General features: G+C 38.4%; 1 protein-coding gene across 1 annotated transcript in view; it reads left to right on the top strand.

Annotated features, from left to right (window-relative positions):
• Positions 1–17,479, top strand: part of SLC25A21 (solute carrier family 25 member 21) — a 141,621-nt gene that overhangs the window by 17,944 nt on the left and 106,198 nt on the right. Inside the window, exon 2 of the mRNA XM_032404574.1 lies at positions 3,052–3,135. Coding sequence (XP_032260465.1) covers positions 3,052–3,135 — 84 coding nt within the window. The remainder of the gene's footprint in view (positions 1–3,051; positions 3,136–17,479) is intronic.

Raw genomic sequence — 17,479 nt, 5'->3', positions numbered from 1 at the left:
ACCCAAGCACACAGACGTCATAGACAAAGCCGATGTCTCTAACCTCAGCAGTGAAAGCGGGGCTAAGGACATTTTTCTAGGCATTGGGATGCACTTGCTTTGGCCCCTCTGCTGACTCATCTATAGTCCTTCTAGGACCAGGGCCATATAACTGGGAGATGGCCTCACTGAAATACTCAGATGAGGAGCAGGAAGAGGTCAAATGGTCTCTACTGGGCTTTTTGACTTTATCTCATAAATTTCCTCCCCCAATCCACTCAAGTCTCCACCTGAGCAACTGAATTCCACAGCAGAGTCCTATAACACCTGTCCTGAAGGAAACGTGGGAGGTTGCCATGGTGGGGGATCTCTTTCTTCCCTTCTCTTGAAAGGACAGCTTTTCCTCACTGGCCTTTGTTTCTCTCATTTCCCCACCCGGAATGCCTTTTCCTGCTTACTCTTTTTGCCTCTGAATCCTATAAGACCAGCTCAAATCCCTTCTCCTTCCTGAAGTCCTTTCTGACCCTCTGCAGAAAGCAGTAATTGCTCCCTCTGATGAACACCTGGGCTATTTGGGGCTGGTGCTACTTGACATTGTGGATATTTTTCTTTATATTGTAAATTATTTTCCTCATTTATTTATTTATTTATTGTGACTCTTGACAGTGAAGATGATGCTCTGAGTTTTTTAAAACCTGTAGATCTTATTTCATATGATGGTTATTTTAAAAATACTTGGTAATTTGGGAAAAAAGTATCTAGAAAGGAATTTGATGGAGGTAAGTGAACTTAATGAAATTATTACAGATATTATGAGAAAAATCTACAAGCTATTATAGTTTTATAATATATAAAGCTATTTTAAATTATTTTCCTAAAAGAACAGTTAGAGAATAATGTTAGACTTCCCGACTAAGACCTAAGAAAATGTTTCATACTTAGCAATGAATATAGGTTACAAATATGCAATTGCAGAGATGGAGATTCTTTTTCACACGAGAATCAATGTCATATTTTGGAAATCACTCCCTATGTTATTTGTAGTATAAACAAATTTTATGCAAAGTTATTTGTTGTGTAGGTGTACATATAGTTTTCTCATTGTACAGTTTTGGGTTTAGTGTTAATTCATTTGTATCCAAAGTACCAAGTTATCTCATCTATATGCAGTAGTCCAGAAATACCAAACATGGTCCATCTACCTGACCATCAAATCACGTTCTTGGTTCTAGACAGAACTGCTTACTGAGCCTTCTGGGCCAGTGGTTATGCATACACCAAATGTACCTCTAGGTCCGGAACAGTTTAAATGAGTTAGCTGTATTGGTCCATGATCTTCTGATGAGTTCAATACAGTTTAAATCTTAGAGATATAGTTCTTATCTAAAAACTAACCTTCTAAAAATGATCATGCTAATAGAGGTTTAAGTTTGGCAAACAAAACCATTATGAAGATGAATATTTAGGACGTTTTAAATTTTGGCAATAGTAGAATATTGCTTGCTGGGTTGAAGAGGATCAAGAGGGTGTCGTATTGAATGTATCATAAAACATACACACAAACACATACATGCATTTATTTAAAGAGAAAAAGGATTACCCAAGCAGCTCACCCCTTTCTTTACATTCCTGTTGCCTCCATTTGATATTTTGGCATTATCCTCACCGGGATTATTATATGGCCTTTATGATTGTTTCGCCCTCCATATTCCCATTCCAATCCACCCAATCAGGCAGTAAATATTTTTGTAGGTATTTGTATGTGTTCTGCTGGAAGAACTGTGCTGGAATACTCAACTTCCTCATCTCAGAATGGCTGCCCTCCTGCACAATTATGTTCAGCAACTCTCTACAAAATCAAATATAATCCAGCCTCACTTTCCAGTTTTATAATATACTCATTCCTTTCATATGCCCAACTGCTTCAATCAAAGCAAAATAGTCACCCTTTTCTGTGATGTAAGTGTCAGTTTTCAGCATAATTCCCTGGGGCCTAGAACCATAAAATACATCGTTCTTAGAGGTAGAAGTGTTCATATTATAAATCCAAAATCTGAGAAAAGCATCTTAAAGTAGATGATAGAAGAGGTGTTTTTGAAAAGTTCTTTTAAAAATTTTTGGTAAAATTGTGGAAGGAAGAACAGAAGGGCCTTCTTAACTCAGAATTGGGACAAGGAAGTTCAACACAAGTAGTGAGCAGACTAAAGAAACCCAAAAATGGAGAACAACTGGGGTGTAGGGAAATGAGAGTACTTGTCAGAAATCTCTTTAGAAACAAACTCCAAAGTAAAATACACAATGAATAAGTTAGGACCCTCACATTGGGAAACTCCCAAATTTTGAAGGTTAGAGTCCCGAGATGCATGATCATAACCAAAAAGAAGAAGAAAAAAGAATTTCTCTTTCTAAAATGCGATACATTTTTACTGAGCACCAACCATACCGGACACAGTGCTTCTGTGAAAATTCAGGAAACCTGAACATAATGACAAGCTCTGCCCCATCATGAAGTAGAAGTAGGGATTGTGAACTGTATCACAATACAACTGCAACTCTTGCTCTCAGCACAGGCTCCTGTCTACCAGAATGAATTCCAAATTCACAATCAGGATCAAAGTTAGGCCATATTAGCTGCTCTGTATTTTTAACCTTTGTATTAAATTACCATCAAGGGGGCACTAATTAAGATAAGAAATAGAGCTACTTATTTGTTTCATATGCACCTTCAGATTTCTGAATTATACATTAAAACAATCTATGACATCTGTGTATGCTTTTCATAAAAGAAAAAGGCATAAATGCCTCAGGGTGCATCTGCCTGGCTAAGAAACAGATGAAAAAAACTCTCTCTATAGTTTCTATTAAAGTACAGAGAAATATAATTTTAAAGGCTACAAAAATAAGGTAAAGATTATATAAGGCAAATATAGCAATAAAATCTATAGCAAAACCCAGGATATTTTACATTAACCTGAAAAGGCTAAGTTTCCTAAGACTTTGAAAAATGACGAAAGCCATTTGGCAAAATCCTTAACTTAGAATTTTTTTTTGTTTGATTTTTTTTTCTCCTAGGTTCCAGATTCAGAGATGTGCAACTGATCCAAACAGTTACAAAAGCTTGGGAGACAGCTTTCGAACAATTTTCCGAATAGAAGGGTATGTATGGTTCTTTGTGTATGAACTTTATGTTGATATAAGCATTTGACATATTACTACATAACATGTTTTTCTCATTTTGAATGGCTCATTTTCCTAGTGTTATTAGAGGAAAATATTTAAAAGGGTGCCTTCCCACTTTTTTGTGTGTTTTTCCTGATAATACAATTGAAAACTAAATATGTATACATAAGAACTACCACAAAAATTATATTAATAATCAGTTTGCTGACTAGAAGACAATTTCTACTTTGTGCCATTGAGATTTTCTAAAGTTCTCATAACAGCAGCTATCTAAATATAATAGTTCTTTATTTTGATTCTTGAATATAGTGTCCAAATGTGTTCCTTATTTGCATTGTGGCTTATGAATATTCAAAGCAGAATTTGCTTTGCAAATTCAAAGCAAAAATTGATGTGTCAGATTTGTTATCCTATCTACTAGCTGATCAGATAAAAATATTTTTTTACATAAGCTAAAATGATCTTTGATGTATAGATTCGGTTAAAGACTCCAGCATAATTTTCCAAAGGATATTAGATTTGCTTTTTGAAGTTGTTTTCGTAAGAGAATTGGTTGAAAATAGTAAGTATGTACAAAATGATAACAGTAATAGTAATAGCTGGTATATGCTTAGTCTCTACTATGTGCTAGAAATTCTCCTTATAACTCTGTGAGGTAGGTTCTATTAGAATCCACTTCAGTTGGACAAATGAAGAAACCAAGACTCAGAGGAATTAGTCATTTTCACGTATCTGATAAATAATGGAACTGGGATTCAAATCCAGGTCTGCTTGACCTCAAAGCCCATGCTCCTAACCTTTGTAGTTCACTACCTCTCTTGGCAGATTATACTATGGTCAGTTGTTTCTTTCAGTTAAACATATGTCATGGATGTCTTTCCATGACAGTATATATATTTTTAACAATACCATAGTAATTTTTGTATCTACATGCTGCAATTTATTAAGTTAAACCCTTTGGCAGACCACTAGGTTGTTTGCAGATTTTCGCTAATAAAAACAATGGTGCAATAAATATCCTTATACTACTTTTTCACATTTGTGTGCACATAAATTTTTTTCTATAAAATAAGTTGCTAGCTATGGACATACAGGATCAAATGATACGCACATTTTATAAATGTTACCCACTTATCTTCCAAAAAGTATCAGTCTTTGAGAATTCTCATTTCTCCACGCCCTCTCAAACACTGGACAATACCAATCATTATTTGGTATATCTGCCCCCCACATGTATCTCCTGTTAATAATCTAACAGGTGAAAAATAAAATTGTCTACAAGCATTATTTTGATTGTAACTGGGATTGAACATACTTTTATAACCATTAGTTGTCATTTCTTTCAAGAATTTCTTGTGTTCTTTGCCCATTTTTCTTGGGTTAGACTTGTTATTGATTTGTAGGAGCTCAGTATATATTATAGGTACTAATTCTTTAACTATGATTACAAATATTTTTCCCAGTTTGTCATTTTTCTTAGAGCTACAGTGCCTTACACCTTTCAGAACCTTGACATTTTTGAAGATTGTGGTTTTGTGATCATATCTATCTTTTCCTTTGTGATATCTGACCTTGTCACATTAGAAAGAAGGATGTCTTCTAACCCCAAGATTATAAACATTTTCTTCTGGTATGTTTTACATTTATATCATTAATCCATCTGAGGATTTTTTTTAATGCACTGTGTGGCATATAGGAATTAAATTTTATTTTCAAATGGTTAGTGAGTTGTCCAAACACCACTTGTTGAAAAATCTCGCTGTTACTCCCTTATTGGAAATGCTAGCTTTTTTGTATATTAAACTTCCACAAATACATCATCTAAATTTTCTAGTCTGGGGCGCCTGGGTGGCTCAGTTGGTTAAGCGACTGCCTTCGGCTCAGGTCATGATCCTGGAGTCCTGGGATCGAGTCCCGCATCGGGCTCCCTGTTCAGCAGGGAGTCTGCTTCTCCCTCTGACCCTCCCCCCCTCATGTTCTCTCTATCTCATTCTCTCTCTAAAATAAATAAATAAAATCTTTAAAAAAAATAAAAATAAAAATAAAAAAATAAAATAAATAAAAAAATAAATTTTCTAGTCTGTTTCTCCATTTCCTATTCTGTTTCATTAGTTTATCTAGCTCTATGCCAGTATCATAGTGTTTTAATTCCTTTACTTTTGGAGTATTTGGGTAATATATAAAAATATGCCCTGCAGTAGAAAGCCTAAACCTATTTTTTTTCTTTCTTTTTTTTTTAAAGACTTCATTTATTTGAGAGAGAGAAAGCACGAGCATGGGGAGGGGCAGAGGGAGAGGGAGAAGCAGGCTGCCCGCTGAGCAGGGAGCCTGATCTGGGGCTCCATCCCAGGACCCTGAGATCGTGACCTGGGCCAAAAGCAGACGCTTAACCGACTGAGCCGCCCAGGCGCCCAGAAAGCCTAAACTTCGTACTGTGGTACAGCGCCTGTGCTACTATGGCCCTCCCTTCTTCTCCTGGCTCATTCCCCATACAGAGATCTGCTCTAAGAATAGCAGATCTGCTCACATTCTCATAGCTTTACATGCTGGTCGTTATCTTATTCCTGCAGGACCGACCCCCTCATCCACTCAAGAAACCATCCCTCTTCATTCAAGGATGCCCTCACATTTCTCTCTCTGACCATCTTTTCTCTACCACACGCTTTCTTTAGCAGTCATTCTTATGTGCTATGCAAAATACAGCATGCACCTCTCTAATGTACTGTGGCTATTTTCTGTCTCCTCTCTCCCACCCCAAGAATATATTCCCCTAAGGGCCATTTTTCATTTAGCTCTGTATCTCCCGTGACTGTGTTTAGCACTGAGTAGAGACAGTAAGTGCTCACTAAATGAATACAAGTCATCACATCAAAATCATAAGGATGCAAAACAAAACAGAGATAATAATTCTTGCTATTGAGCACCCCCCCTCTGAAGTTATGATAGTAATCTTGATACCTGATTAAATATTTTTAGGTGACCTAGTGACATAGAATCAGCAAATTCTTGCTAGTACTCTGGTGATATGGTAACTAAATGCCATACATTAATGATATGCCTGCATCTATGACAACTGGGATCAAAGTCATGCTCATTTTACCCAGAATATATATAAAGTTAAAGAAATCATAGTGCATTATGTAGTCAATAGCAGTGTCCCTTTCCAGTAAAACAGTAGTAGCAGCATTTCCAAGCTCTATAAGCTGCAACAGGTATCTCTGAATTGGATGTGGGAGTTCCTTAGCCAGGCTCTTTATTTCATGTGTGTTAGGAAGAATTTGATGTTTCTGCTTTGATATCAAGTAATACAACAAACATACAGCATGTGTGGTCCTTGCATAGTAAAATTGGCCTTTTCCTAGACTGTATGTATAATTGCTTCTAGAGCAAATTGACATTCTTTCTGTAATGCCTTTAGATCTGGACATGTTATTAGCCCAAAGCCAGAGAGCTCTAGTCTCAGAGATGGAAATATTTGTAAAAATACAAAAGAAAAAGCTTCCTGTTATCTTTGATACAGAGCAAAAACATTTCATAGTGTTAAGTTAAAAAAAGAAAGAAAGAAAAAAGAAAAGAAACCCTTTTAGCACATGTTCAGTTGAATCTTTTTCCTAGTGAAAGCAGTTCCTTTTCATTTTCTTATTTAGCTTTTAGAGTACACTCTGCTTTCAAAGATATTTTTCTCACTCAGGTGCATCCAGGCCAGTCTGGTCTGTGGCTACAGGAACATAGTGCAAGTCAGTGTGACCATTAGCATAGTTAAGACAATTCGTCTCTCTGGTTTTTCCTACATCCCCCAAGGTAAAGGTTTTGAAAGCTATTTCCTTTCTCTTGTTTAAGAACATTAAAGTCTGATCATACTCTTAATGTCTGCACAGATCTCCCATTTTCCTCCCCGCTGTAAGAAAGGGAAGGGTACCCGTCGCCATCCTGAGAAATGCAATTCCCCACTTCTCTGCCCAGAATTCATGTTTACAAGGGACTGTGGCTCAAATACATGGGTCCAAGTCCCTTAACCACTTCTAAGGTTCTTTTAAGAAGCAAAAGTATCAATATATTGTACTTAATGAAAGACAGGGTTTTTCAACCCAGCTTTACCCCCGCCCCCCCAAAAAAGTCCTTCCAAATGCTCTGCAAGGATTTCTATTATATGGAATCCTCATACCATATATATTTACCAAAGAGGCCATCGTTGTTTTGTCTAATGGAGGAGAGAGAACTCACAGGCAAGGAATTTGTCACTGTTGAGAGTCCTCCATTGTCACCATGATTTTTTCATCTTATTTCGGTTTGGTAAAAATAAACCCATAGGTCCATCTACTGAAATAGTGAGCCCAGAACAAATTTAGCCTAGCTGATTAGGTGCCTTTAAAACCAATTAGTTTCATTTTGTAAATTCTCCCGGCAAGTAGCAGCTGGTGTCCCCATTTACCATGTGTTCCTGCATCGCTTCTTCCTTCCTTCTGCTTCAGAGTATCTCCTGAAAGTTTTTCTAGTCTCTTTTGTACCTGTTGCTCTAAAAAGAGTGATGGAGATGCTCACAGATGGGGTTGTAAATTATGCTAATGTAAAACCAGGACTGCCTGTCCCCTTACTCTCCCTCTTCTGAAAGCACCTAGTGACCATTCTTGCTGAAACAAAGAGGAAAAAGAATAAAACAGAACTTAAGATATTCTCGTGACATAGGTAAGGACAGATGTGAAACTAATACTTATTTTTTTTTTCAGTGTAACAGGCACGATGCTGGGGACTTTTTCATATATTATTTCATGTATTATTTCCAATGCAACACTATTCTGAACACAACATAGCATTATGTCTGTATTTTGTATGAGGAAACAGAAGATCAGAGAAGTTAAATAACTTGCCCAAAGTCACACAAGTATTAGTGACATGTCATGGTTTTCCCATTATATTATATCACCTTTTACTAAACACCAAATTTTGTTATATACTAAATGAAAAGAAGACAATGTGAATATAGTGGCTATAAACCCCTAAGTTTTAAATAGCTATTCTAAAACTTGCGGTATTCCTACCCTCAAATCACATAGCAATTTAAAGCAGCTTTTATCTCTTCCTTTAAGTAAAATATGAAAGCCCTGAGAGACCATATATGTTCAGTTAATCAAATCTTGTCAATTCCAAGACAGCACCACAAACCTCTGATGACTCAAGACTCTTAATCCGGTTATTGTCCCATCCCTTACAGACGGCTCCGTATCTCTGATAAGTTCATGGTTTTCCATCAGTCTGCTCCCATCCTGCATGTTCCTCAGTTTTCTTATGAGAAAAACTCATGGGCATTGATTTGCCCAAGGCAAATAACTCGGAAACAACTAGGTCGGATTAGACTTAGTCTCAAATGAGAAACATGTTGATTGCTGGTGCCTTCAGAAATATGGTATTCTTCAGAAAGTATTACTGTAGAAAATATGTGGTTACATTTGGGGAGCATTTGAACTGTGTTTTGTTTCACGATTTGTTTTCTGTAACCACTGATGCTGCCCCAAGTATCATCTTACAATCAGACCACTTGGTGATTATAATATTTTCTAGTTAAATGACATTTAAGGCCTCATTTTATGAGCTCCAGCATAATTGGCTAATTTGGTGAACTCCAGATGTGTGAGATAATGTGCCACTCGTTTAAGTGCCTTTCAGACAGCATAAATGGCACAGCCCAGGAGGTATAATCACTCCCTCTTGTTTTCATTAAGAAGGGGAAAGAGTGGCTTGTGACACAAACAAAGGAAGCGGGACGTCGACAACTCAAAATCAACAACAACCTGGTAGGGTTTGGACATTTTCTTTTTACAGGTGGGCCAACTCCAAGATCTTCGGCTTAATTTGGTGTCTTAGTGGGTCCACTTTTTAAAACCTGGTTTACCTAATGTAACATGACCAGGTGATTTGAAAGCACCCTTGAAAATAGAAAGACCTGCCCCTAGAGAAAACCCCCTGGGCAGCCTCTGGAAACCCCCTCACTTTCACGGGGAGGGAGGGGAAGTACTGGACTTGAAGACACAGTGGAGGCGCCTACTCGTCCCAGGGGTCAGCCTCCTCCCCACCTAAGCCAGGTGCAACTTCACAAGACCCCATAGTTGCTGCTGCTTTTCTCTCTCTCGCTTGTCTCTACCCAGCTTCTCATCCAACAGAAACCCACTCATCTACCAAGTACTGCCAAGCTGGAGTGGAGCGGGTGGTTCTTAGTGTCACTGTTCCTGGATCCTGAGGCTGGTCCCTCTTATCTGATAGATAGATAGATAGACCCAGTGGAGTTCACATACAACTGAGTGGTGGGTCCCTGTGTACTCACAAGAGTTTTTGCTCAGATGGGTAATTACAGACTGGATCTCAGACCCCTAAGCAGATAATTTGCAGTGCAAATCCACTGTGTGTAGATCACTGGGTATTGATTGGGTTTGCAAGCCTGGCGGACCCAAGTGAAGTCATTTTTGGCGGGTGCCAGATGTCCACGGTGCCTTCTGTGTGAGGGTCCTGGTGCCTTGGCTGTCTTCTCTCTCCTCCTTTTTATTTTACCAAAGAGGCCCTTCCTGGTACCCTCTGGACCTCCCTTGAGTGCTCCCTTGTTTTGGATTGTTTTCAGCTTTATTGAGATATAATCAAGATAGAACATTGTGAAGGTTAAGGTGTACTGTGTGATGATTTGATACACATGTACATTGCAAAATGATTGCCACAGTAGGGTTAGTTAACATATCCGTCACCTCACAGAATTACCATTTGTGTGTGCGTGGTGAGCACACTCATCTACTCTCTTAACAGCTCTCAAGTATCCAGTGCTGTATGAGTAACTAGAGTCACCATGCTCTGCATTAGACCCCTGCTCCCTTGTTTTCCTGCGGTGATAAGGAGGAAAGTAGACCATCCCAGCTGCTCTTGCTCCCACACTACAGAGCTCCGCCTTGGCCTGCCATGGCACAACAAATGTCTTCCATTCAAGTCGGGGAGAAAAAAAAGAATAAGAAAACACGAGAGGTGAGAGTTCGGAGAATAAATTCTAGCAAATCTGCCCGGCAGGTCTTACACGTGGTAGGTCCAGGTCCAGATTATGGCATCCAGTAAACTGAGCCATTTTCTTCTTCCAAATCTTCTCCCGTTTTGCAAAGAGAAAAAAAGAGATGATCTCAATTCAGGCATGGGCCTACTCTTATTATTCCTGAATGATCTGTGCTCCTTTTAAAAATGGCTTATCAATGCCTTAGTATATTATACTCATAAAATTTTAGATATGAAATGTATGTAATAGCTTTTCACAGAAAGTATGTGGCTAAGCTCTTTAAACTCTGATTATTTAGCAATTCAAGGTTGAAAATGAAAGAATGTAGGGTAAGGAGAAAATACTAAAGGAGAATATTAAAAAAAAAAAAAAGCAGAAAGTTAAACCATGGGTACATTATTTGGCATTTCTGTTTTACCAGATTCTTTTATACCACTGCGAAAGCAAATAGCTGCTGGTTTAAGCTGTATTGGGTTGTAAAGTGGTCTTTACAATCAGGGAGAGGATAATGAATTTCCAGAGTGCTCAGATAGCAGCATCCTTATGCTTCCAGTGTCCCAGAGCTCTGTCAGAGGTCTTTTGTTCTGCCCACAGAGTGACCTTTAAAATGGTTTCAGCTCCTAGATTTCCCTCCTGTCATCACCATAGATTGCTAGCTGACAGTCATACATCGACTCCCCCAGCCTCTCACTAACAATACTTTCGGACTTACTGACTGGCCTTTGGCAAGGATTTAAGTGTTGCCAAAGAATAAGTGAAAACTTTTGCAGTGATGTCAGCTCGTCAGCAAGGCCTGATTAAGAGACCAAACACAGCCTCTCCCAGCACACAGCGCTGACAAGAGGGAAAGGAGGACCAGTTGTTTGGGTGGAAGTAGTTGTCTTTCGGGAACATGAGTGTCTCAATCCAGAGCCTGAGCAGATACTCCCCATGTTTTATAGAGTGTTAATGGGAGGTGATGGGATTATATGGTCAGTGGGAGATGTCCAGTTAGAAATAGTTTCAAGCCTTTCTTTTGACTTACTCTGGATTTCTGATGAGCTAAATGCAGTCACCTTGGGGGGGGGGGGCGGGGAATGTCTTTACCAAAACCCTAATCCTTTTTCTAGTGGTTGTTAAACTGAACATTTTCAGATGAAAATGAGAAAGAAAAGAAAATCTCCTAAAAACTCTTCTACCTTTGTCTGATTCTCTTATTGTAGAAAATAAGTTAAGGGTGCCTGGGTGGCTCAATAGGTTAAGCATCCCACTCGATTTCAGCTCAGGTCATGATCTCAGGTTGTGAGATCAAACCCCATGTGGGGCTCCATGCTGGGTGTGGAGCCTGCTTAAAATTCTCTCTCTGCCCTTTCCCCCACCACTGCTTGCGTGCACACTCTCTCTCTCTGTCTAGAAAGAAAGAAAGAAAGAAAGAAAGAAAGAAAGGAAGGAAGAAAGAAAGAAAGAAAGAAAAGAAAGAAAATAACTTAGGCATGATTTGACATAAGTTAAAGAAGTTAATTTTTATTTGGTGGGGGGCAGGTTTGCAGAAGGAGAGAGTCCCAAGTAGACTCCATGCTGAGCACAGAGCTGGACCGAGGGCTCAATTTCCAACCCTAAGGTCATGACCTGAGCTGAAACCAAGAGTCAGGTGCCTAACCAACTGCACCACCCAGGTGCCCCAGGAGTTAATATTTTATCATCATCATTGATTTCAGCTAGCGTCTCTGATTTCATGGAATTCCATCTTTCTGTCTTCTATTAGGACATCTTCTATGCACATTTGATCTCATTTTATTTTCCTTGGAAAGAAAAGGTCACATGGATTTTTAATATTCTAGAACAGTGTTAAGAATGTAAAAGCATTCACAAGATCCATACATACATACATACATGCACACATACATGTATTTAAACTAAATTGAATTGCTTATAGTTTAGATTGCTACATTTTCTCTGTAAGTCCCATGAGTCAGATACCACTGGAGAATCTGACTATTAATTATGGTTAAGTTTCTGCTCAGTTCCTGCTTGGAAATCTGTTTCATCACCCGATTACAATGCTCTTGTCACTAGTTCATGAATTTTTTGTCTAGTCTCATGACTTTAGCTTTACCTTTTCTCCAGGTATTTCAGGTGGATTGGAAGGGGAGGAAAGGAAAAGGTTCGGACATTCTTGTTATGATAGTGATTATGTTCAAAACCATTGTTGCCATTTTGACCCATTAGTCTTTCTGAAATGTGTCCACATGTCTTACCTCACTTATTGCTCACAAGAACCCTGGCAATAGGCAGGTGGGGAGTATAATCTCTAGTTTTCTGGTTGGGAAATTGATAAGAATGTTAAGGGACTTGCCCAGCATCCCACAGCTGGTGTTTGTTGGGGTAAGTGTTCATCCGAGGTCTTCTGCATCCTGTATTGTGCTCCCTACTCTGTCAATAACTTCATCGTGTCATTAGTAATAATAGAAGCAACACCTGAGATTTACACTGTTCCTAGTAAGGCTTCAAAGCACTGCCATATATGTCATCTCACTTGGCTGGATAGCATCTGGGGGAGGGGGGAGGCAGGGGAAGGTAACATCTCGTATGGTTGATTACATTCTGCAAACCAGCAAACTTCAGCAGAAGGGAGGTTAGTGAGATTCCCAGAATAATAGATTGGTTCCTGAGATTAGCACTCAAAGAAGACAAAGGTGCACTTTTTCTTTACATGAGATCTTGGACAATGAAATTGGACTAAAAATGTATTATGAAGTGTGGTACCATCCTCCCATGAGACCAAGATAGAGGTCCATAATCCTTTGGACAGAACCCTGTTCAAAAGAAATTAAGGATACAGTTTAAGGTTAAAACTCACTGAATGAATTTATTTATTTGACCTGTCAGTGCCTTTGCCTAACTCAACTTGAATTCTGAGTAATAACCAGGAAAACCTCATGAAACATGAGATAAGGCATCTAACGAGAGTTTCTTGGATGAATTGTCAGATGGGGTGAAAATCATCATATGACTGTAATAAATGTTAAAATATGTGGTCACCAAAATCTAAACGAGATGCCAGCCATATTCAGTGGCCTTGTTCTCCTGCTGATAAACACTGTTCGTAAGTCTCTTTGTCTGGCCACAGAGAACTTGTAGGAAAACAATGCCCTGGGTACCAGGAATTCTAATGAAGACACAGTTTCAGTGGTAACAAAAAAGAGATTAAGTGTGAGATGAGTTTTGGAAACTGTCAAAGAGAGTTTGTAAGTTTGTGTTAGATGAATGAGTTCTTTGATTTCTTTACATAAAGCTTCAACTAAATTAGAAGAATGAAGAACCAAAATGAGACGAAGGACATGCTCTGGTATCATTAACATTTTGTATCCTTACAGTTTTCAGTGAACAGGTCAACATGCATTTCAAAACTCAAATAATAGGGCGCCTTGGTGGCTCAGTCGTTAAGCGTCTGCCTTCGGCTCAGGTCATGATCCCAGGGTCCTGGGATCGAGTCCCACATCGGGCTCCCTGCTCAGCAGGAAGCCTGCTTCTCCCTCTCCCACACCCCCTGCTTGTGTTCCTGCTCTCGCTATCTCTCTCTGTGTCAAATAAATAAATAAAATCTTTAAAAAAAAAAAAACTCAGATAATAAAATTCCCAGAAGTTGGCACTATTTATAAAGGAACTAAAATTAAAAGAATATTGCAAGGTAATCCATTAAGCAGTGGGTCAAGGACATAACAATTACTAGAGATTTGGCTTCATGTGTAAAAAAATATATGTGTTAGATTACAAAAATGTTTCTTGACCACTTGTTCACTCCTTAATCCCCATGGTCTGACTTCTGTCTACACCACGTATTTACAAACTGCTCTCTCAGAAGTCACCACAGGACTCCTATCCTTTTCCATGGGATCTGAGACACTTGGGATTATAAGATGTGCTATTATTTTATGTACCATTAGAAAGAGGAAATGCTGACAACTAAACTCCTTGGAGTGATTTGATAATGGCTATTGGTGTTGAGTGAGAAGGAGAAGTTTTGAATGACTTTCTAGTCTTCTGTGTGAATGACTAATGATAGCCAAATTATGTCACTTACACATTCATAAATCTTTGATGATTTCCTATTGATCCATGTTGTAGGGTGCCATTAAGATGGCCCTAATGATCTCCCGGCTCCCTTGTATTTATGTCCTTGTATAATCATCTTCTTTTAAGCATAAACTAGGCTTATTGACTCATGTGGCAAAGAACTTAGGGTAGCTCTGGTCAATAACCAATGAGAAATTGAGGGCCTCTGTTTAACAACCTGGAACCGAATCCTACCAACAACCACCTGAGTGAGCCAGATAAGACCTCAGGCCCAGCTGATGGTTTGACTGCAATCCCATGAGAGACCTTGAGTCAGAGACACATACTAAGCCATGGCCAGATGCTTGACCCACAGAAATTGCATGATAATAAAAAATACACAAAAACATCCTGAAACCCTTGACATGGTATTTATTTGGAGCTCTCCATATCTGCTTTTTGAATCTTTTAAATTTTATCTTACTTAGTGTCATCACATGCGTATTATGGTCAAGCCCTTCTGGACCAATTATAACTCCTGAAACCATTCTTCTGGGGCTTTTTCTCATGCGTATTCATCAGCCCAGAATGGCATTTTTTTTCTTTTGTCCAGCTCTGGTAGTCTGATCATCCATAAATAACCAGTGTTCATGCTACCTTCTTTTTAACGCCTTCTCTCATTACCCATAATGGAAATAATTTTCTCTGCCTGTTCTCTTATGGCATCTTCCTCCTAAATAACAACATTTCTCTTCAGAGTCAAAGAGACCTGTATTAGAATCCCACATATAAATTTGGGGACCTTGGGCAAATTACTTAATGTCATTATACTTCTGTTTCTTTATTTGTTGCATGGAATAGTAGTATCTGTTGCTAGCACCTAGTATAATAGATGGTGTGTAAGTGTGCACACAGTAATCGTTAACTGGTTCCATTATTATTACTTTATATTGTAGATAATTATTTGTAACTATTCACAGTCATTTAAATGTGTGGAGCTCTGATAAAATCTCTTTGGGACTTCTAAAATGTATCACACAATTCTTGTATATAATCATCATCCAAGTTATGTTTGCTGAATTTAATTGAATGATACCTAGTTTCACATACCAAGCTATTCTGGTCACATTAATGTAGAAAATAAATATAGTCGAGTCTAAATAAATACCAAGAAAATTTTATGATGCTGGTGGTATCATTAAGACAAAAATTCTAAAGATGGTAATTTGCCTCTATCGCCTGAAGAGTAACATTTTTGTAACAGTCTCAGAACATAGTAGAATATTTTTAAGGGCCATGAAAGTGTCTGAAGGTAGGGGAGTTGGATTTTGACATTGAGTTTTTAGATTCAGGGAACTCACCATTGACAGGTGTTGTTGGGACACTTGAAAGGTTTAGTTAGGGAAACTGGAAGGGCTGATGAAGACCCAAGTGAAGACAAACAATCTACCCCCATTGCTTAGAATGTGTTCTATCTTCAGTACTGTACTTACGACACTTGCCTGTCTGGGATTTAATAAGCACAGGGACCCAGAACAGTATAAATAAAAACCAAGTATTCTGGTCAATAAAAAGGTGAATTAAAGTAAAAGCAAGCAAATGTTTAAAACATAATCAGAGGCAAATGAAGAGTTAAAATCTTAAAAGACTGTATTAACAAACTTTTGGTTCCAGCAATCAGAGTAGTTTGTATCAGAACAACTGTCCTGCTGAAAGCAACTATAAACATTGGACAAAATACACAAAACTACTTTTGAAGGCATTAGAGAGTCATCAAAGCAGGCAGAACTTGCAAAGAGCTACAAGACCTGAGGGAAGGAAGCCCACTTCAGTGAGCTGTACATTTACCCAGGCTTTTTCCATACTTTGCTAAATCTTGTGGGATAGGTTGGGGGAGGGAGTTCAGACCAAGTCTTAGTTAAGAGAAGAGTGGGAGATTGGCTTGCAGAGCTATCAGATGGCTGGGACGTGAGAAGCAAAAAATCCCAAAGAAGACCGAAACTAAAGAGAAGTGAACTTTGGATGTATATGCAATTTCCCCTTGAGGCATTTGCCAACTCCTAAGCTATGTGTGAACAGGAGAAAACTCCCACAAACCAAGCAAAAAGCAAAACAAAACCCCAGAAGCTGAGAGGCTATAGAGAGGAACAGAAAGTTCAGCAGTCCCATGATGCTGGGGAGATAAGGGTTGGACTTCAAACTTAGCCAGGTAGAGGAGTTCTGGTAAACACAACAGGTTTTCATTTGAGACTCAGAATGTCCTCATCCAAGAGGAAGGGCTCTGCCCTAGGAATAAGGGCAAAATATAAACACATTGTTTCTACAAAGCCTAAGTCCAACCCTCAGCAAGATGAAAGTAATCTGCCATATTCCATCTATTTGCTAGGAGAACATTTATTCCTCTTTTTGGGAAAATACCCCATCATCCAGAGGATCTTTGAAATTTTTTTATGCACAATGCTCTACATTCAGTTAAAAAATCACAGGGTCTTAGGGAAGAAAAGACAAAAGAACCAAATATCAAGGCAAACAGAAACAGTAAGTGACTCAAAGTTTGAGATTATCAGATGCTGATTTTTTAGTTTATTTAATTTTTATTGTGGTAACATATACATAACATAAAATTTACCATTTTAGCCATGTTGAAGTATCCAGTTCAGTGGCATTAAGTACTTTCACTTTGTTGCGAACCATCACCACCATCCATCTCCAGAATGTTTTCATCTTCCCAAATTGAACTCTATTCTCACCAAACAGTAACTCCCTATTTCTTCCCTGCCCCAGCCCCTGGAAGCCATCATTCTACTTTCTGTGTCTCTGAATTTGACTACTCTAGGTACTTCATGCAAGGGGAATCATGCTTGTCTTTTTGTGATTGACTTATTTCACTTAGTAAAATGTCTACAAGGTTCATCCATGTTGTAGCATGTGTCCGAATCTCTTCCGTTGTTAAGACTGGCTAATTTTCTATTGTATGTATATACCATATTGTGTTTATCCATCATATGTCAGTGGACAGTTGGGTTGTTTTCACACTTTGGCTATTGTGAACAATGCTACTGTGAACATGGGTGTGCAAATATTTCTTTAAATCCCTGCTTTCAACTTTTTTGAGTATATATGCAGAAGTGAAATTTCTGGATCATATGTAATTCTATGTTTGACGGATAAGAACTTTTTTTAAAAAGATATAATAAATATGTGTGAAAAAGTAGAAGATGGGGAATTTCACCAGAGATATGAATCTTTTGCTTTTTAAAG

This window comes from Phoca vitulina, unplaced genomic scaffold, assembly GCF_004348235.1.
Source record: "Phoca vitulina isolate PV1807 unplaced genomic scaffold, GSC_HSeal_1.0 scaffold7, whole genome shotgun sequence".
NCBI classification, from domain to species: domain Eukaryota; kingdom Metazoa; phylum Chordata; class Mammalia; order Carnivora; family Phocidae; genus Phoca; species Phoca vitulina.
This window is presented reverse-complemented; position numbering and strand designations above follow the sequence as displayed.